Raw genomic sequence first — 22075 nt, 5'->3', positions numbered from 1 at the left:
TGATAATTGCTCTGTTGGGTGTAATTAACTTATTCCCACATAGCTGGCCTGATTCTTTTTTTTTTTTTTATTGTTTTAATTGCTCATTCTGAAGCAGGAGGTGTATTTTTGAATTAGTATTCATAGCTTGCATGTTCTCCCCACAGCAGTCAATCTCTGTTAACAAGAGCGAACACTCTGGACGTTTAATTAGGATGAACTTGTTAAAGCAGCAGACACAAAACACAATGAAATTTTAATTCTAATGAACATGAACTGACACACACAAGGCCTGCGCTTCATCAGAGAAATTACCATCACGCTCCAGCTGATATGATTAGTAACAACATTTACATTTACAGAAATACATTATTAATGCACTTGCATGTAAGAGTCTAGCATTAATATTAAAACTATATTAATGTCTCTTCGTCTCTCCTTCATCTCACTCACCTCCCCCCTCCCGCTCCTCCCCTTCATCTCTTTTTTTTTCTTCCTGTTTCCTCTGTAGGACAGTAATGCTGGCTTTCCTCTCTACTCCTTTTCTTCTTTCTCCTCCTCCTCCTCCTCTTCCTCCCTGAGCCAATCCGAATTGCCCTATCGCAACAGGAAACCCCAGCCGTCAGCAAGAACAGCCCGGTTCTGTGCGCTTTCCACCTCACTCGTTTAGGAGTGTGTTTGTTCTATGCTTCTCTGTTTTGAGTCCCTTTTTTTTTTTGCTTCCTTTGACCTTCTCCTCTGTAATTTTCTATAAGGCATTTATTACTCCCCCTTACCCCCCTCGCTCTCTCCTCTTTCTGTGTTTCCCTTGATGTTTCTTTAACCAACTAATTAACCAGGGGGGGCGAGGGAGGCAGAGGCAGCTAGACAAGGCTATTGTCCCTCTGATACAAAGGCATGAAATGTGTAGTTTTGCTAAAGATGATTGGAAATATGAATTAAAATAGTTTAGTTACACAGTATAAGGAAAATAATATGTTAATGGATTGAGACTGAAGTCATTTAGTTTTCTAAATTTAAGGCTACAACTTTTTAACAGGGTCACTCATTCTTGCACTAACAACACTAAACCTTGCTAAAATGGACCAACGTGAAGCCTCACCGTTGCTTAAATAACCGATAACCTTGATTTGCTGCTTGCCGACGCATTGCTCGTACTAAAACAAACTTATTGTGATTTTTATTATTCACTTCTGATGCACTCCTTCATTTATTAATTAATGCTTCCAAGCGATTTAAGCTCGAGACTCATCCTGTACTGAACTGTGATACCACCAGCAAAAAAGCAAAACAAAAACCCAGAGATATTAGCATTGGTAAGAGTAGACTGTAGAGTAGGGATAATGACACCACACTGCTGACCTTCCTACAACTTCTACAAAGTTTGAAACTCAAAGAATACTAACTGAGTCTTCCACTGCTCTCTCCCTCGAGCTTTATCTACTTCTACTCATTCACACCTATGCAACCATTAGGAGCGAGCGCTCCACCATGAAGGGCGCAGCACTTTTCTTTAGTTCAGCGTCCTTGGTAGCAGTGATTTTAGCTTAAAGCATTGCCTGCTGATGTTCCCTGAGTTCATGTACCGCAACTACAACGTGCCTCACTCTTGTCTGTGCATTAAATGTAAATAAATATATAGAGCTGATAATAAATGCAGATTTTAACACGCTCTGGGTGTCAGTTTTTTTTTTGACAAGAGTGCTTGATGTATTTCTTCAGACACCGTATTGATGATTGACAGAAAAGTATTTTGTGTGTGATGCACATGCTTGTGTGTCCGCGCATGCGTGCGTGCATGCCCGCATGTTTGCTTGTCTGCATGTGCGTGCGCTGCAGGGTGTGCTGACCTCATGACGTTGGACACAATGAGCCCTCAGGAGAGGAAGAGGCAGGGTTACATCCACGAGCTCATCCAGACTGAGGAGACCTACGTGGAAGACCTGGAGCTGGTTCTAGAGGTACGACCGTACACACACAAACATACAGGAACTGGTATTTTCTCTAGTATTTCATATTTCTGTCCATTTGCATTAGGTCTTCTACAAGCCCATGTCCGAGTCAGGCCGGCTAACAGAAGCTGAGATGGGAATGATCTTTGTTAACTGGAGGGAGCTGATTATGTGCAACACCAAATTACTTAAGTAGGTACCACTTACCACCTTTTTTGAAGCATTCTGGGAAATGTTATGTGCATAAACTCTGCTTCTTTAATGAAGGTTGATGTCTACTATGTGTTAAAGGAAGCAACTGCAAATGATTGGATGATTGAAATAAAAAATTACTGAATTGAAAATCCACTGTTAAACAGATTTTGATCCAGTAATGAAGATGTAACAGAAATCGTGTTTTACATCATCATCTGTGTTTTACATCATCATCTGTGTTTTACATCATCATCTGTGTTTTACATCATCATCTGTGTTTTACATCATCATCTGTGTTTTCCAGAGCGCTGCGTGTCCGTAAAAAGACTGAAGGGGAGAACATGCCGGTTCAGCTGATAGGAGACCTTTTGGCTTCGGAGCTCGCGCACATGCAGCCCTACATCCGCTTCTGCTCCTGCCAGCTCAACGCCGCTGCCTTGCTTCAGAGCAAAACCCACAACCAGCAGGACTTCAAAGACTTCCTCAAGGTACGGGTTGCAGATAATGGATAGTGAGATTAGAAAACAGTTGTTTTTTTAAGAAACAAAGGGACAAAACAGACAATAAAATATATTTTTCTCCCCCGCTGTCTGCCCGCTTTTGAGCAGAAGATAGCCACTAACTACCGCTGTAAAGGAATGCCACTGTCCAGCTTCCTCCTCAAGCCCATGCAGAGGATCACACGCTACCCCCTGCTCATAAAGAATGTATGTGAACAAATCTGTATGTCTAATAACAACGCTCCCAACCTACTACCTTTTTCCTGATATTCATTGTTTCTATTCCACTTCTCCCTCCTTTCCTCTTCCTGGTTCGTCAGATCCTGGAGCACACACCAGACTGTCATGCGGACCGCGGCCCACTGAGAGAGTCTCTGGAGCGGGCCGAGGAGCTGTGCTCTCAGGTCAACGAGGGAGTCCGGGAGAAGGAGAACTCCGACAGGCTGGAGTGGATACAGACTCACGTGCAGTGTGACGGAGCTATAGAGGTAAACACATGCAGACATTTTTTAAGTAGTCTATAAATGTCAATATTTTACTGCTGCAGTAAAGTACAGTTATAACCTCTGCAGTGCATTTTATGTCGGATGCCACTGTGATAGATTCTGCTCGATTGCTTTACAATAACTCATGTTCACGTCTCCTTCACATCAGAATTCATCCCATATGTTGCCAAAATAAATGCACACATATAGTAGGAAAGCCGCAGAGCATTTTTCACCAAAAAAGCACTTATACTTGATAGTTTTCGTCCTTTCCTACTTTTCTGCTCAGTCATGCCTGTCTTTGTTGTCTTTCAGCACTTGGTCTTCAACTCGCTGACTAATTGCCTCGGGCCTCGCAAGCTGCTCCACAGCGGTCGGCTTTACAAAACCAAAAGCAGCAGAGAGCTGTGGGCTTTCCTCTTCAATGATTTCTTCCTCCTCACACACAGCGCCAAACCCTTCTCCTCCTCAGGACCAGACAAGCTATTCGGCCTCAAGACAAACATACAGCTGAAGATGTACAAAACAGTAAGCGAGAGGATAGGCGCTTATCGTAGACAGGAATATAGATACCTATTCCTATTTCTGACAAACAGCAGGTGAAGTCTTCTTATTCTCCTTCTCTAGACTTCTGTCCTTAAGTCATTCATCACTTCATTTTTCTTCCTCAGCCACTGTTTCTAAATGAGGTGTTGGTAAAAATGCCAGCGGACCCGTCCAGCGATGAGCCGCTCTTCCACGTCTCACACATCGATCGTGTCTACACACTCAAAACGGAGACCTTAAACGAGAGGTACGCATGCACATGTACATCTTCACCCACTTATTAACCAGTCACCTACTCAAACAAAGGAAAGGATTCATGTGTGTACTGTGTCGATAGGACAACGTGGGTCCAGAAAATCAAAGCTGCATCGGAACATTTCATAGAGACGGAGAAGAAAAAGAGAGAGAAGGCTTACCAAGGTAAGAAGTCACAATTTTTCTAATTGAACCTAATGAACAGGTGAGTGTGTGTGCTGGAAAATTGTACAATGTCCTTCTAAAGCAATTGTTCTCTGTGAAAAAACTGACCACAGTTCCTATTCTCAGAACACTGTACAATAATTATTGAGATTGAATATATTACATTTCACTTTTTTTTAAAAAGCAAGATCTTCCTTTGCAATATTAATAATATCTTTGGATCCTTCTATTGACTTAGAAAAAATATTTAAAACTTCAACTTCCTCCCCCAATATTACGTAATGAGTTTGTACAACTCGTCTCACCATTAAATAAAAGGGCTAAAGCATAACATTTTAAAAATAGTTGAATCTTACTTAAACCAAAATAATGATTTTATTTTACAATGTGCACATAAGAAGTGGAATTAACAATTTTCGAAAATGTATACTAAACATACCAATATTATGACTATTGTAGCCTCTCTGTTTTAGAAGAAAGAGATACTATGTAAAACTTATTATATAAAACTAATTATATAGGTCAACTTAAAGACACATTCATTTGTTTAACTTTTTTTTGTGATGCAAACTAAGGTGAAGGAAGGAACAATTGTTGGCAGAGAGAACATTTAATTACTAAAATCAATTAACAAAATTCCTGAAGTGTATTGCAATGGGGGAAAAGTAATTATTAGATTTGTTTTCATCAATCTAGCAGGCAATGGATAAAATATAACTTTGTTAAACTCACCCCTGCTTTCCCTACCCTAAAATCCATAATCATCCTCCCAAAATAATTTTAACAAAGGATCATTTTTATTTTGTCACATTTGTAATCCCCCTGAAGTGTATAAGGACCTGTTTTGTCCACACATTAGTCACACTAGCAGCCTTTTCAGCTGCTAAATATGTGATGGGAGTGTTGTCTGCCTACATCTCATGTCTGTGTGTTTGTTTTAGCACGTTCCCTAAAGACCAGCGGTATCGGCCGTCTGCTGGTAACCGTCACTGAAGCCCAGGAGCTCAAAGCCTGTAAACCCAACGGTGAGGCCTGATGAAGGAATGAAGACCCCATCGCTCTCCCTGTTGCCCTGTGTCTATCCAAATCAGTTAGCAGAAATATCTAGTAAATGTAACAACCATTATTATTTCTCTCCAGGTAAGAGCAATCCGTACTGTGAGCTGACGATGGGGGCGCAGTGCTACACCTCCCGACCGGCCAGCGACACTCTGAACCCAAAGTGGAACTTCAACTGCCAGTTCTTTATCAAGGACCTCTACCAGGACATCCTGTGTCTCACTGTGTTTGAGAAGGACCAGTTCTCACCAGACGGTCAGTGGATAACAGATAGTCTCACAGAAACAAGATGGGTTGTTAGACTTTTTGTCCAATTTGTCCTGCATGTACAGAATGAAGGAAACAAACATAATCACTGGTTGTTATTCAGGCTCTGATGTCTCATTCTGAGCTTTTTAAGCGACAGACATTATCCTTTCCATCTTTGGTTTTGGTATGCTGCAATCCCTTTTTACTGTGTTCTGTCTTTTTGTTCTTCGCTTATCACATAATAATATATCTCTATCTGCAAAAGATCTTTATCTGTTGACATAAGGACATTGGTATTATCCTCAAAAATTGTAATTACCAGCCTCGACTTATATTTAAAATCCCTTGAAATCTTGCATTTCTTTTCTTTTCTTTTTTTCTGCTTCTACAGATTTCCTGGGTCGTACCGAAGTTCCCGTGGCAACTATAAAGAAAGAGATGGAGAGCAAAGGTGCAGCCAACCGTCGCCTGCTACTGCATGAAGTCCCCACTGGAGAAGTTTGGGTCAAACTAGACCTGCAGCTTTACGAGCCAACCAAATGAGGACAACACACAGACAAACACTCTCTCAGGCACCAGCAACACCTATTTTTCTAGTAATGAAGAGAAGACATTTTGCATAAGCATAAACATCCGCACACTTCTATAAGTGCCTATTTGTAGCGAGGGTTGCCTTGAAAAACTTTTGATTTTACCGTCACTGCATTTTTCTGCCTTGAGCCACCCAAACTCCTTTAAGTGACCTTTAACAGAAAGGGAAGGAGAACTTGCCAAAATGGAGAATAACATACTGATGGAGTAGTAATGTATTGTGGAAAAAGGGTGTTCTTGTTACCAACAAACCAGCTAAAATGTTAATATAATTGTCCAGTTAGATTTGCTAAATGGTTGAGTTTCTACAAATTTGTACACAACACTATTTTACTCTTAATAGAAGAATACCATCCGTCCAACATGTCTTCTTTGTTTTGATGAAGACGTACGTCCTGTTATACATTCACCTGCACACTGCCAGACGTCCCTGTTATGCTGTCATTTTCAATGCTGCACACTACTGTACAATGTAATGTCAAATGTTATCCCGAAGTCTGCCATTAAATCCTGAAAATGGCATGAATAAAATGTACATACACATACAGTAAACATTTTCTTTATTGCTTTGTCAACACATTCCTGGTTTCATGTAGTCCTACACAATAACCCTTTATAGTACACTGCCTGGGGAAAATGTGAGGTAGTTAGAAGTGAACGGAGGTGGAGATTTATGGTTAATATGGATTTTATTTGGATGTGGGCGAGGACTGAAGCTGTTGTTAACTCGCTGGTTGTTGATGACATCCACATCTGAGGAGCCAGCAGCCGGTCTGATGGCACCTCCCATCTGGTGTGGAAGTTGCAGTGATGTGGTATGGGATGGTGTCGAGCCTGGATGAGACACACATGCACAACGTTACGTCTTAACATTATCCTAACGGAATGAGCTTTGCTGCCATCCTTAACTAGTATTGTCCTGCAGCTGGTTATCACAAAGTCACTGCAGATCCTGCTTTGTTCTATAAAAAAACATGTTTTGACAATAAAACTTCTCCTAATAAAACTGTATATTTGTACCTGCTGGACCTCCTCCCATCCGTCTCATCTCCCACTGGAGTGTTTCTGGATGCAGTGGCTGGAGGATTAGATGAGGCCTGTAGCAGTACGCCGGTCTGAGTAGTCACAGACTCACAAAGAGGACGACCACTCTGAGGTAGCTTCTCTACTTGTCTCCTTGTGTATTTGCATCCTGAAATAGAAGGGAAATTGGTGAGCTAAAATGAGCCACAATAAGTTACTGTGAGGCTCTGAGTGTATTGAGTTTAGCAAGGTTGCCTTTTATTGCTTATGAATGAAGAGTTTCTTTTGTAACAGGAAGAATATGTTATTTTTTCTTTCAAAAGTGAAATAGTCCTACATTTATTCCCCAAAGTTAAAGAGAAAATGACATTGCGGATCTCTCCTCTCAAAGCAAAGCATTCATATAAGTCTATCATTTCCTTTTATTTAAAAAAGAAAAAGGAAAATACCTGCTTCACAAGAACGGGCTGTTCTCTTTTCCTTCAGTCTTTCATGTAACTGAAGGAACAATGGGTCCTTTAAGTCGGCTGTACTGAGCTAGAGGATAAAGGAGTGATAAAAGTGTCAGTGACAGACACAACGCTGTTTTTTTTTTATATATTAAGTGAAATATTTAAGGCACAAAAAAAGAAATCTCCTTCACCTTGAAAAAGTGTGGCTTTTTGATGTGTAGAAGAAATGGATTGTATTCCTTCAGGTCATAGGTTTCTAGAAACACAAAGCCCTGAAGATGAAATACATTACAGCAGTTAGATGATAACACATCACTCGTATGTTTCTGAAGTCTTATTCAGACTGAACGGTGGGATTAGCGTCACCTTGGTGTTGCTGTGATGGAGGTAGTGACTGTATAAGCTCTGGCGCCTCCTGACAGACGCGGGGCTGCAGCTGGACACATGTTCCTCCACCCTCGTCTGGAGGGGAAACCACACCCGCTCAGTCCAGCGTTTGTGCAGCAGCTCCCTCCTCCTCAGCTCTGTTACGTCCCGTTGATTCAGAAACCTCTCCAAGTCCTCAATGGAGACACGTTTCAACCAACATGGGAGGTACGGACACAAAGTTACAGATGCAAAGCTTTTATGACAGAGAAAAAGTTGAGGGTAGAGAGCTACATCCTTTCACATAAACTGCAAATAAAAAAAAACCTGGAAAACCACAGAATTTGGAGAATCTAAGCTCATCAAAACAACACAGATCCTCCTGTCAGTTGAGCAGCTTCTCACCTTCACTAAACCATTTCCCGTATCCAGCAACTGTTGGGTTATTTTCTTCGCCTGTTGATTTTCAGCCTCCATCTTGGCCTGAATAGTAACACATGTAGTGTAACCACCGTCTTTTTCTGCATGTGTGAGTCTGGTTGAGTGCAATACCTTCAGTCTTCTGAGGGAGGTGTGAGAGAGCCGGTCCTGTTTGGCTCCCGGCTGTGGCCCACAGGGTGAGGCCTCATCCCTTTTCCCTCCTCTTACACATTTAGCGGGGCTCCTCATCCTCACAGTCACATGAGACAGACTCCCTCTGCAGTCTGTACCATCCTTCACATCTGCCCTGCACTCCTGAAACACCAGTAGAGTCAAAGCTGTGCTCACTCACTACCATCTTCTGTAACTATATATCATTTCAATATAAATTAACATTGCAAATACCATACAAATGTGCAGAGCTCCACGTGGACAATAACCTCTTAGAAATCCCAGCTAAGTTCACAGACAGACCAGACACAATCATGTAGGTGAGCAGAAGGAGACAGACACCAGCACAACAGTCACTGACAGATCATGTCACTACCTGGAAACCTGAGCTGCATCTCACTGTTACGCAAACACGTGGGGACATTTGTGTGTCAGTGCACTATGGGGGGTTGTTTTATACATGATTTAAAACATCAGTACAAATGTGGCAGCTTCCTTACTGTGCTATTTGTTGTGTTTTTACTGATATAACACTGGTTTGTTCACCTGCTTGTCATCTGATCCCTCAGAGCTTTCTTTTTTTTTACCCCTACTGTCCTGAGTTAAGAGAGGATAACAGTGGCTACTGTATCTGTCCACCAATAACCCGAAACCTTTCCATTCATCTGTCCGAGGCCACTGAGATTCCTGCATTGTACATTCAGACATGACACTGTACAGACAGAGGATGAAAAGGGAGCAGCCAGGCATTCAGAAACCTGATTACTACTGTACCTAGGCGGCCTCTTTGACATTTAGAGAAAAGGGATAATTATTAGTTGGCAAATGCTTTTACCTCTGATTTCAACAGGCTGGCAGGAAAAGGTGTGTGGAAGGTGATCACACCGCTGGCTGTGTTCTTCTTCTTCTTGGGGCTCATCTCTAAATCATGAGAGAAAAATATGGTTGGAGCCATCAAGAGAAAACTTATTTATTTCAGCTTGAGACCACATGACCACAGGACAATAATAACATAATAACATGACAATAGAAACCTGTGCAATACATTGCACATTGCACTGTGCAATAATGGTTAAAAAAGTTAAAAGTAGTTGAAATAGTTGTTGTTTTTTTCTCTGTCTGTAAATATAGTATTTCAGTTATTGTTGTTTTTTCTACTGTTTTTTTTATTGCTTATTTATAATACTTGTTTTATTTATTTTTATTTTTATTTTTTATTTTATTTATTTTTTTATTTTATTTATTTTTTTTTTATTTTTTTTTTTTTTATGCCTTTTTATTTTACTCTGCACTTTTAGTCTTTTAGCTGCGGGACTTGATTATCTTATCTTATCTTATCTTGTAGTTTTAGAGCATGCTTAATAGTTACACTGTATTAATAAAGCAAACAGTGTGTTTTGGTCCAGCCCCTTGTCACCATAGTAAAGGTGTCTTACCTGTGTTGACTTAAAAATGTTTTGGTCCAAACTTAAAAAAAACCCGCCAAAAATGAGTCAAAAATGAAACTCCTTTGGTCCCAACATCACCAAACACATGTTGTAACAACACTTGTACCGACTGCTTACCTTTGGTTTCCCCCTCTGAAAAGCTCCAACAGAGGCGGTGACTTTTGGAGAGAGGCCTCCTCCAGGTGTCCGGGGTCTGGAGCTTTGCTGTAGCCGTGACGACCGGCTCACAGGCGCGTAAAAGACGCAGGTCGGCGCTCACGGAGCACCAACACTAACACTATCACTGTTATATGAAGCATGTGTGACACAGAAATATGGTCAGATATAGAAATAGTGCAGGCTTTATGTATGTGTGTGAGTCGGTGTGCACGTCTTCAAATTATAAACGTAATTACTTTGTATATTTTATTTAAATGTATCTTAATTTATTAGTATGCCCATTTTTTTTTATTATTATTTAATATTATTGAAATAGAAGGGAAATTGGTGAGCTAAAACTAGCCACAATAAGTTACTGTGAGGCTCTGAGTGTATTGAGTTTAGCAAGGTTGCCTTTTATTGCTTATGAATGAAGAGTTTCTTTTGTAACAGGAAGAATATGTTAGTTTTTTCTTTCAAAAGTGAAATAGTCTTATTATTTATTATTATTTAGTGTCTTTCTATTGTTTGTAGCATATATCTGTGTAAATATGAGTAGCCAATATAAAGTCCTATATATGTAGTTTATGTATAGGTATTTATTATTCATCCTTCTGTAACTATTACCATTATTACTTATCTTATTTATTTATCTTTCACTCCCATACCATCCCTGGAGTGGGAATAAACCTGAACATGCCTTATCTATATATTTTTTTTTACACACATTTGATGTCTCAGTATTAAAACAAAATCAAAAATATTACATTTTAAAATTGTCTTAAAAGTGCAAAATTTCCAATTAACCCACCCTCCCTTCCCCACCCTAAAATAATGTGACCAATGGTTACTTGAATAAATTAAGGCAAACAAAATGACACTTAATATAATTGATGAATTTTAATTTCTATAATTTTGAGTGAAAAGCATTGAATACATTTTTTTAAAATATAAAACAAAAAATATATGTAAATTATAATAAAAGAAACAGTGAAAATGTGTTGGATTTAGTAAAAGTATGCTGAGTTATATAGACCAAAAAGATTTAGTAAATCCAAATAATTTTCTTAAGGAAAAATGATTTATATTTACTAAGAATACAATCAAGGTATTCTTAGTGAATAAGAATTTAATCTCTTGAATTTTAGATTTGTTTCTTCCTTTTAAATTGGCAACAACTACAGTATCTTTTCTAGGAAAGGTGAATGCTCCCACCTCGTCTGGCACTCACATGTGTCTAGGCAAACTTGGCCTTTATCCAGCCTTGGTAGTAAACCCATGATGGCTATATTTGTACACACTGAGAACTAAGGTATTCTCTCTAGGCATGAGACAGAATCAGCTCTGTAAAAAGCATGTGTTATGTAAGATTAACCTTGGCTCTGGTTTGCATATATTCAAAGAAAACAGGAGTGAGGAAGATCAAATATTCTAAAGTGCAATAACATATGATATAGAACAGAGCAGGAGGGAAATCATGCTTTTTTTTTTTGTATAATTAAGCAATCTTTGTTTTAAATAATCTATTAAATCATTGATTGCAACTATTTGGCACTCTACTCCAGCAAAGTAGTGTAGTAGTGCCCATTTCTGTGAGACACAACAAGGTGAAGTCAGTTGTGTTGGTCCTAATAGCCTGTTGACACCTCAGGTGCTCTAGGCTGCAGCTCTCAGACACCTGCAGGGAATGGCACTAGGCCTACTTAATGTGCAGGTATTAGCCACGTAGAGGCAGGGCAGGGCTTGGCCAGATCATAACTTGGGGGATTTTACTGCTTGCCTTATTCCCGTTGCCGAGCCCAGGACAGGGGGGAGACCACATGGATTGGTGGACTTCGCTGGCAGCGATTATTGCCCTGCTGTGGATTTTCTGCTTCATAGATGGTAAGAGAAAACATTTTGTAAGAGGAGATTTGGAAGCTTCAGGAAGGCTGTGGCACCGGTATGTTACCTAATGGCAGAAACAGTTGGCATAGATTTACAGCATAAGATATAAGGCTATTTATATCTCTGCACAGGGCTGCACAGTGTGTATTTTGCTGGGTAAAACAAATAATTTCACCTTGCAGTTTTGCTAAGAATGGTTAATCAGTAGCCACAAACCTTTGACAGAATGTCACACTGGGACATCTTCAGGAAATCATGACAATAGTTTCATTTTCGTTTCACAAATTAAGCTTGATTAGAATAAACCCTGCTGCAGGTGTAGCAGTGCATACTACCCAATACAACTTAGCTGTGTTGAGTAACCTGTTAGTTAAAAGGTTTGCTTAAATAAGCTTCATTCATTATGTTTTTTCTTAATAAAAGTTGTTGTAAAGAGACATTTAAAACATTAAAAGTAATTTCTTCTTTGTCATTTTTTGAGACTTATGCTTACTTGTTCCTGTAGCTTACATTACTTTGACAACAATTAAACAGCAATAGATGGAAATGTAACTGTATACTTGATTTAGAGATAAGATAAGATAAGATAATCCTTTATTAGTCCCGCAGCGGGGAAATTTGCAGGTTTACAGCAGCATAAAGTGAAGAGACATAGTAAATGTGATTTTTGAATTTGTGATATATGTCAATCAGAGGATGGGTCCAGACCTCGCGTGCTAAGGTGTATACCCAGCCACACCCACATGGCACGGTGCGCCCTTTAATCCAGTGGCAGACTCTGTGCGTAATGGTTGCTGACATTAGCCAGGGTGTTTAGATTAGAAACTGACCCCGCTGCCCTCTTATCTCCAGGCAACGCCGTGCTGGAGCTGCGGCTGCTCTTCCATGCTCTGACCAAAGCCGCATGTCACCTGTACCTGGCCCTGCTGCCGCTGCGCCGGGCCCTCACCCACTTCGCCGACTGCGCCAGGTACCTGCTGAACCATGTCCAGCAAAACCCGACCCCCCCACCGGGCGGCGGCTCCCTCCACCAGCACCAGCACCAGCACCAGCCACTGGCCAGGAAAGGCACGCTGCACCTCCTGGAGGGCATGTGCGTGGTGTGCGAGACGGTGCCCAACCTGATGGGCGCCGCGCTGAGCGTGGGCGCAGCCTTCTGCCACATGCTGCAGGGCGGGTTCTACGTGCTGGCGGCCACGCTGCGCACCATCCAGGTCAACCTGTTCTCCCAAATGAACGGAGAGAGGGATAGATGGGACAAAGAGCGGCACAGGGCCAAGGAGGGCGAGAAAAAGCTAAATTCTAGAGTGTTGGAGTACATCTCGGTGTTCTGTCAAGACCCCGTCAGCGCTTTACGCATCAAAGTCGACGTACCACCTGTGTATAGATAATGTTTGTATCTCTATGTAGGCCTAACACAATATACTGGTGAAACTGGCACATAAGAGGCCTTCTTCTTACTGCTGAGGGGGTCACATGGGGAGGGGGAGGGGGGGTGTTGATTGGTTTTACAAACAGAATCAATTAAGAACTTATAATTAAGGTGTGGAAAAATAATTAATCTATGGTGCATTTTGTTACACATTTGTTTTACATTTATTGAGATGTAACCAACTTAAAATAAAAGTCTAAAACAAAACATTTAATGGGTTACGATATTTGGCATTGTTAATGGTACAGTACTAAGATTTTTTATTTGTACAGTAATGTTTATACAATCAACTGTCATAATTTGGTTTTTACTATCTAATAATTACACTTACTATGCCAGCAATCAAGTTTAATTTATAGTGCTATACTGTTCATTTTCCTCATTTAGACATGTCAGTCTTGTCAATCAACAATATATCTACAGGACAAAAAACATACTAATACAATGCAACTGATTAAAATACAGTTATAGTTCAGTATGTTGATCCACAGGAATCACTAGTGCATCAGTCATACAGTATGTATGCCGTTCTTCATCATCAACTAACTCTGATTATAGACTTCAAACGAAATCAGCAATACTGTCGCCCTTGGGTCACCATATCAGGTCTTTGTAGCGTTCTCTTCGGTCATTGATGACAACAAGGACACAGAGAGTGGGGGAGGTAGCAAACGTTCCAAGAGTGGAACGCTGCCGGGGTCAGGTCTGACCACTGGTATGGAGGATGCAGAGTTAAGGTGAAGCAATTCTACCGACGGCTGCATATAAAAGGCACGGAGGGAAGGAGAAGAGGAAAGGGTCAAGTAAGGGTTAACAGGACGTTGAGCTGGAACAGTTCCAACGGAGGCTAAAGTTTAGCGTCAGGTGTAGTCTGGAGCATCCGGGGAGGGATTTTCCCGGCTACAGTGAGAGAGGAACAGAAAAAAAAATCCCTAAGTCTGTTAGTGTGGAAAACACAAACAAGGCCATAAACCAAATCTTAAACACACGGTGAGGACAGACGACGTATTCTAAAGGCGGTGAGGTTAACAAGTCACAATGTTCATCTTTATCACAAAATCAGTTGTGTTTCAGGTTAAGCCGACTCACAAAATATGCCATCGATTCTTCTGACAGCTTCCTTGTTCAGTCTGTATTCATTCTGCTCCGACCTGTGATGAGGAAAGAGACAGAGAAACTTAAATACATTGGCATCAGAAACACAGACAGCCTCTCAACCACCACAGAAAATGAGCTTAAAACCAAACAGATTTGCAGGGGCTAATCTCGTTACTCACGCCTTCAACTTGGTCACAGTCTCCAGCCTCCGCAGGGCCGACAAAAGGTTCTTCTGCATGTCGGACGAAAGGGCTTCATAGGTGTGAAGCTCACCTGAAACACACACAGACACACATATGTAACGATGGGGAACAATTTGCTGATTTGAGTTTAATAGCTATAGATTGTTTCTAGGGGTCAGAGGTCACTTTGTCTCACCTGAGAGGATGAGCTTTGTAGCCAGGTTTCGCACAGCAGGGAGGAACTGTTTCTCGGCAAACACGTGAACTCCGTCTTCACAGAGGTACCTGAACATCACCTGAACAAAAAAAACACACTTGATCAAACAGAAGGACATAAACCGCCTAATTTTACTATTTCAATCCAACATAGTAATCTTAGTCTGTCTTTTTATGCACTGAGGAAACCTGCTTTATAATTGGCAACTGCGGTACTTTTATTTTATCAGCATCATAGCATGTTAAGGAAATGTCAGCCAACAAACCAAACAACATTTTTTTGTAACAGAGGGAGTGTCTCTAATCATCATACAGTCAACAGCTACTCATAAGCCAAACTCTAATTAATTAACTATCTCCCAACTTTGTATCTATTTATCTAGAATTAGTTCCTTTAAATATTTATTTCCAGGTAACTTTTCTGAAAAATTATTGTGAAATTAGAGCCTTGTTTTCATACCATATTCACTAGTGTTTGTTGACCTAAAGTACTCAAAGGTTAAAAAAAAAAAACTCCCGGAATCAGCATGAAAATAAGTAAAAACTGTTCATACTGTGAACTACCTCAGGGTTGCTTAAACCCCCAAACTCCCAGAACAAAAGCAGAGGTCATGACCTTAGTGGCAGCTACAACCATGTCAGCAACATGTGCATAGTGCAATATCTCAATCAGGGGAGGAAAAGTCAAAAGGACCTGATAAGAGTCTATGAAGGGTTGTAGCAGCGCCTGCAGGAAGGACAGCACCTCCAGCCCGCGTCTGACACCGTCACTTCCTCTTCACTGATGTGGACGGCTCCACATTTCCTCAGGAGGACGCACGCCTCCTCAAAATCCTGATTGATGGACAGACAGAAATCAACAGGCAGATAAACACAATTTTAATAACAATCCAACAATATTTTCAAGACTTTGTGTATTCTTTTGTATATATAGAAAGGCCTTTGACCAATGAACAAAACGCTGACGAATAGGTAAGTATTTTGGTCTTCCTGGGAAGCTTTTCCACAACCTTTAGCCTCTCAAAAGACTACAAAATGACTCCAAATGTTTCTCGCAAATGCACACTCCTCCACCTAACCCGAGTTAGTAAACATTATGCTTAAACATGCCCGGGTTATCAGAGGCAGAGCTGTGATCCTGTTTGCGCTACATAAATCATCACCAGGGTTTAACAGCACAACAGACCTCCTCGCGATCTTTGACCTGAGATGCCCGAGGGAAGCTGATGTGGCTGTTACCTGAGACGACTTTCCGGGGATGAAGATGAATTCGTTGGACAAGACGTCTCGTAGGAAGCAGAAGAAGGCGAAGAGGTCGTCTGTGAACAGAACGTTTGATCACAAGCAGGCAAGAGGAACATCTATAAATGAATGTCATGGTGTAATATTTGAGAAACATATCTTGTATCCCTCACCTCTCTGCGCTGTCTTTGTGACGTTTATTGCCGTTGCGAGCAGGGCAGGACGCACAAAAATATGCAGGGACTGATTCCTGTAGGAAGCCAGCATCAGCACCGTCGCCGCCGTCTTGATCATATCCTCCTCTGGGTTGATGGGATGTTTCCTCTGAAGCTCTTCCTCCTGGACCAGGTAGACACGCCCCGCTTTACGGCAAACTATGGAGTGATGAAGAGCCACGGCGGAGGACATCACATCCAGGTCAGGGACTTGTCCTGGAGAAAACGGCGTCCACATGATCATCGTTCAAGGGATGTTTGGAGTTAAAGAGTGGTTTGTTATGTTTTTGTACATTTGCATGTGTGTTTAGGTGCCTGCATGTGTGTATTTGCACACACACACAAGAGCTTTTAAGTGAGGCGGTTCAGTGGGGTCCTCTTAGGGTAAGTAACTTAAAGTGCATTAATCCACTGAGGAACTCCTAAGTGAATCTGAACGCTTGTGCCAACTCGCATTCGTCTAATCTGTCTGATCTACCGCGGACCGGGTCGAAGGAGCCTTTAGTATCCCGACGTAAGACGCTGACGGATCCAACTCACTTACTTTTCTGCATTAACCCTGTCTGGTTCACGTGTGATGCACCACGAAAGAAATGCCACCTACTGGTCACTCAAGGGATGTGAAAATAAACCTCTACAGGCCCACTAAAAGAAGAGCACTCCTCTTAACGCTACAAATGCTGCAAAATTAAGCAGAAAAAGATACAATATTAACAGAATATACATTAAAAAAAAAATCCATCTATCTTCTCCACCCACCAGGCCAGTTCAGGCGAGCCCCAAAGTCCAGCGCCAGCTTCCTGAGCCAGAGGGTTCTTTCTGTGAGCTGATGCCACGGCAGGCCCTCCTCTGTTAAGACTGTGGTAGGAGCCTGGAGCAAGAGGGAGGCCATCAGAGACCACGGGCTGATCAGAGAGCCCTCCTCTTGGATTCGTACCATCAGATGAGCCAGCCAGCTCACACAGGCCTGAGCCTCTGCACTGGGCTGCTGAGGGAGATCTCTGTGAATAGATATAAAAGGGAGACAGAGAGAGAGCGGGAACAATGGGTGACAAATCTAGAGGTTTTAGAGTTTAGAGGAGTTTAGATTGTACAAATTATTACAATTTGATTCTAATGGTTTTTTTAAATCCTATAAAAACTATATGTAAGGACTTTTATTTTCTACCTAGGTATGAGGTTGTACTGGCAGCGGTTTATCTTGCCCTGGCACAAGTCTCGGACTGACATGGGACGGCCAAAGTTCACGTGCATGCTGCCGTAATCTTCCTGGAGCACTTTGCTAGCCTTCAGCAGACCCTGCAAAAAAAAAAAAAAAAAAAAAAGAGCCAGGGTGGGAGTGAATCACGAGCAAGAAGTAATCAGCTTTATTCATGCACGAACCCTTCTGACCTGCACTAATGAGTAAACGAGGTTAGAGATAAAATAAAAGTGTTTGCAGATACAATAAATGGAATATTTAATGAATTTTTTCATAATGTAACAAACAAATACATGTTGGAAAAGATTCAGAGAGAGGCAGGCTTAATGGGGCATCTAAACCCAATTAACCTTCACAATAAACAGTAATATCACAGTGAATGCTGGCAGCAGGTAAGGCTTCTTGTACTGAGTTTATTATGGTTATTGAAGCGAGTGACAGGACCGGGACGTACCGTGGTGCTTTCTTTGGGTTTGGGGGCTCCCAGTAACTCGTGGGCGAGCAGCGACTCCTCCAGCACTCGGTCGTAGCTGATACTGATGGGGATCAATGTGATGTCATACACCTCACCTTTAAAGAAGGGCTCCAGCACCATGTGCATCATACCTGCAGACACGTGCACATAATGTAGAATTTTGCCCAAGTGGCAATGCATGAATGCAATTGTAGGTCGTTACAAAATACAATTTAGAGTTTAGATCAACCTAAATACACTGTACCACACAGCATGCAGCGGCAGACAACATCTAATCTTGCACACAATAACATAAAAAAATTGGACCAATAAATATGAAACAAAAGAACTCAAATTGTTCAAGCAACAAGGCTTCCTGACAGAGCAACTTTCTGGCCCTGGAACACACACAAAGTGCTGACGTGACACTTACCTAACTTAGGATTCAGGGACTTCAGTGTGCGACTTCGCAGGCCTTCCACATAAAACTCCAAAGGTGCAAATCCTTTCTACAGAAAAAACATGGTTGGAAACACTCTTTACTGAATGTCAAATACAGCAGCTGCTGGATTGAGGAATAATTTTACAAGCTGTGGCCATTTCCATGTTTTATGTCTTACTTTGACAATGGTTTTGACGTATTCTGACAGCACTGCCCAGTACAGTTTGTCAGAGCCGATGGCACGTCGGATAAAGAAAGCTCCCGACCGACGCATCATCTCTCCGACCATCTTCATCCCTGCTAGAGCTTTACAGTGGAGAGAAAAGAGGAACAAATAGAGGGAGAAAGAGAGAGAGTGAGCATCATTAAAATGTTTACTTAAGCAAATGTGTTGTATCTACAATACTCTGGGTTTTTTTCATTAAAATAGATACTTGCGAATTCCTGCAGCAATAACAGGCACTGGGATGTCGTAGGTGAACAGGATGTAGGAGATAACCAAGAAGTCCATATAGCTCCTGTGATTGGGCATCAGGATCACAGGACTCTCCTGAACAGCTTGTTGGAGCTGAAATAGGCAGAAAACAGAGAAATCTAAAAGCTGTATCAGCAGCAGTCTCTTGGTAGTCTTTGAACCCTTGTTAGAACATAACTTAAATATCAAGTGTTCATTTTCATAAGATAACGAGATATGATATGTTGTATGTATCATAATATTAATCAATCTCAATAAAGAGAAGCACTTTTTCATACATTTAAACACTTTTTAATATGCTTAAACATTTTATTGTTAAGATTAGCTTGTTCTTATTGTTAAGAAACTGAAAAATGTTGCAGTCCCAACAAGATTGTAAAAATAGAGACTGATTACAATCTACTTTACTCAGTCTCTTTGGTATTTGTTGGGTTTTTTTGTCTGATAAACTAATGGTGACAACAATTTCTGAAATTGGTCCAGTATTAAGGGAGAGCGCAATAGACGTCTGTGCCGCTCACAGGCTGTAATACATAAATTGGCACCGGCATTTACGTCCAATAAAAGCGTTTTTTGCGCCACCGAAAGGCAAAGGAGAAGTCTCGCTCGAAGTTGCGTATAATCTCGCGAGAGAACATTAGAAAATAGGGTTGAAAAATACCAAATTTAGGGCAAGTGGCAAATATTATTTGCAAGTGGTGGTTATATTCAACACATTAGTAGAAACCAAGAAAACAATCTCAGGTTACGAGGTTATTCTTGGACGTTGCATTTTTACGTCGCATCTAAGAGCTTCATAGTGCATCTTAGTTTACATCTAAGAATTGATCACCTGCATAATAAAAAAACAACCATATTGTCTCCCTTACCTAATGTTGAGTATCTCAGATAAAATTAAATTTGGATGTTGTGACTCTTTCAGATCTACTGTATTTGCATATTAAATAAAACAGCTACTTTAAAGATGTACATTGTAGTGTACAGCGGACACTATCCTTCACTGGCTCTGTGTAAGTGGTGTGTATTTTGTTATGTGCTGTCGTTCTAAATACAGCATTGATTTAGTCCTGACCGCGTTGAGTCCTTCCATGTTGACGTAGATGTGGGTGAAGAGTCTCTTCAACACCTTGGTGAGCATGTAGGCCATCAGCCGGATGAACCCCATCTGCAGGTTCTGGGACATTTCCTCCAAAATCCCACAAGCCTCCTCTCTCACCTCCTCCAGCGATGACCCCGTCTCCATGGCAATCTGATGGGGGGGGGACGCAGGGGAAAAGACTGACTCCATATCAATGAAGCAATAGTATAGAACTTCTTTAATGCGTCTTCTCAAATAACACCATCCCACCTCCTTGGCCATGTAGCGTAGATACTGGGACTCCAGCACGGCTTTGTGGAGGTCGGCCGCGGAGCAGGACGGGGCTCCTTTGAAAGGGTTTGGGCTGAAGGTCCTGAAGGCATGCCCAAGATCACTGCTGAGCTTCTTGTCTTCCAGTATATCCACAAACTCATCATTTTCCAGGCCTGCTCTGCCTGAATCCCTATACTGGAGGAGGACGTCAATTTTATGTTAAAAGCATTCCAGTTACGTTTGATGTTTGACACCTTTTATAGAATATGAAGACAGAAACATGGCTGATCTGCCATCATTGGGTGTCCTGGATGTGACTCACACATGTGAGGGGAAAGAAAGCGAAAATAAAACACATTTCGGGAAGTTAATGTCTGCCGACTGAACAAATAGCAATACCACTTTTTCAACCACTATATTAACTAAAAATGAGTTTCACTGGAAGGTTTGTGGAATGAACTCCCCACTGACGTCAGGACAGATAGAGGCAAACTGCCCATCTTTGCAGCGCAGGCTTAAATTTCATGACCTTTCTTCAAAAGATTTGACCTTAAGTTTGAATGATGTATGTTTTGAACTAGAAGACATTCATATGCCTTGATTGGAAAGATTATCTGTGATTGACCTGAATGAACACACACAGGCACGCTGCTGAGACATCACAACTGAGGGCAAACCAGGGTCCAATATGCAACTTACATCAGGTCTCACACACACACACACACACACACACACACACACACACACACACACACACACACACACACACACACACACACAGAGAGAATGAACTCAAGTGAACTTAAGTATGCAACATCTTGTGTCCAGCATTAAAAAAAAGTGCATATTCATATATTCTGGATTTTTCAATGAGAGAAAGAGACTAGATGTATTTTGTTCTTTGAAAAAAAAAAAAAAAAAAACATATTAAACATAAATTATTAATCCAAACAGATTATTTCTATACATTTTAAAACATGTAAATCCATGTCTGAAGGTGATCTTTAAATACAAAGGACTCCTTGAAGGTCTTTCTCTAGTTGAAACTGAAACAACTCACTGACTCCTTATCTGCACTATCTGTTTTGTGAACTATTAAGCAACGTTACTCAGCTCGTAACCTCAGCTCTACCGGGCACATATTTATGCACTATTTATATCTTTAATAGCCTCAGCAATCAAATCAAAACACATCAAATACATATCCTGTAGTCGCGTTGTTAACACTTGCACACTTCATAACGTTAACTTTCAAAGCGTTCAGAAAGGATGCAGAGAGTGATGCTGCAGGGAAACAGGTGCTGGGCTCTCTTACCGTGCTCGCCATGCTTTACAGGGACAAACACAACGCTCGCAGGTGTCTCTGTCTGTCCTCAGAGACTTTCGGTTTTCCTCTGCTTCAGAGCGCCTCCCGACGTGGAGCAGCAGCCAATGGCGTCGCTGGGTTTAGGAAACGCCTTCCGCCACCGTGAAGAGCAGCTGGAACAACCCCAAAGTACATATATCCTAACAACCACATGTCAGAGTGTCTGTCTGCATGTCTGTCTGTCTGTCTGTCTGTAAGCTTGATGCATCACAGTGATACTAGACAAGCTCTATAACAAAATATATTTTCTCAAGGATAGTATTTAAATAAAAACTTAAGATAAGTTACTTGTTAAATGTATGCCTCACAATGTGGGAAGTGACTGGCATCATTTTTTTTTTTTATTTGTAGGACAAGATCAGGTTTGGCCTAAACGTTGTTTTCTTAAATTTGTAAAAACTAAATGTAACATATAAATACATAAATATACATAAAAAGAAAAAAAATGATGGTTTATTATTTAAAATAATACATTGTGCATTAAAAAACTTCAAAATTAACAGAAATGACTATTTAAGTG

The 22075-nt window shown here is 41.1% G+C and overlaps 3 protein-coding genes across 3 annotated transcripts in view; 1 reads left to right on the top strand and 2 right to left on the bottom strand.

Annotated features, from left to right (window-relative positions):
* The window catches only part of itsn2a (intersectin 2a), a 37791-nt gene extending 31278 nt beyond the window's left edge, over positions 1-6513 (top strand). The window contains exons 29-39 of the mRNA XM_054618250.1: positions 1819-1940; positions 2017-2123; positions 2431-2614; positions 2735-2833; positions 2947-3114; positions 3427-3639; positions 3783-3904; positions 3995-4077; positions 5019-5102; positions 5218-5391; positions 5777-6513. Coding sequence (XP_054474225.1) covers positions 1819-1940; positions 2017-2123; positions 2431-2614; positions 2735-2833; positions 2947-3114; positions 3427-3639; positions 3783-3904; positions 3995-4077; positions 5019-5102; positions 5218-5391; positions 5777-5928 — 1508 coding nt within the window. The 3' untranslated portion in view covers positions 5929-6513. The remainder of the gene's footprint in view (positions 1-1818; positions 1941-2016; positions 2124-2430; positions 2615-2734; positions 2834-2946; positions 3115-3426; positions 3640-3782; positions 3905-3994; positions 4078-5018; positions 5103-5217; positions 5392-5776) is intronic.
* Positions 6514-6673: 160 nt separating this feature from the next.
* Positions 6674-9327, bottom strand: fam228a (family with sequence similarity 228 member A). The gene is made up of 7 exons (XM_054619071.1): positions 9244-9327; positions 8370-8552; positions 7818-8012; positions 7643-7723; positions 7449-7536; positions 6997-7168; positions 6674-6810 (listed from the first exon to the last, which is right to left on the bottom strand). The coding sequence occupies exons 1-7, from the start codon at positions 9325-9327 to the stop codon at positions 6699-6701; spliced, it is 915 nt and encodes a 304-aa protein (XP_054475046.1). The 3' UTR covers positions 6674-6698.
* Positions 9328-13475: 4148 nt separating this feature from the next.
* Positions 13476-21582, bottom strand: LOC129107028 (dihydroxyacetone phosphate acyltransferase-like). Its single transcript, XM_054618365.1, is given in 17 exon segments — positions 13476-14213; positions 14403-14464; positions 14591-14684; positions 14790-14889; positions 15504-15559; positions 15562-15643; positions 16049-16128; positions 16225-16482; positions 17026-17267; positions 17435-17565; positions 17922-18073; positions 18355-18430; positions 18542-18669; positions 18802-18931; positions 19911-20087; positions 20187-20384; positions 21505-21582. Coding segments are annotated over 17 exon segments (2031 nt in total). The 5' UTR covers positions 21517-21582; the 3' UTR covers positions 13476-14160.
* Between the last annotated feature and the right edge of the window lie 493 nt (positions 21583-22075).

This window comes from Anoplopoma fimbria, chromosome 18 (genome assembly GCF_027596085.1).
Source record: "Anoplopoma fimbria isolate UVic2021 breed Golden Eagle Sablefish chromosome 18, Afim_UVic_2022, whole genome shotgun sequence".
Classification (NCBI taxonomy): domain Eukaryota; kingdom Metazoa; phylum Chordata; class Actinopteri; order Perciformes; family Anoplopomatidae; genus Anoplopoma; species Anoplopoma fimbria.
This window is presented reverse-complemented; position numbering and strand designations above follow the sequence as displayed.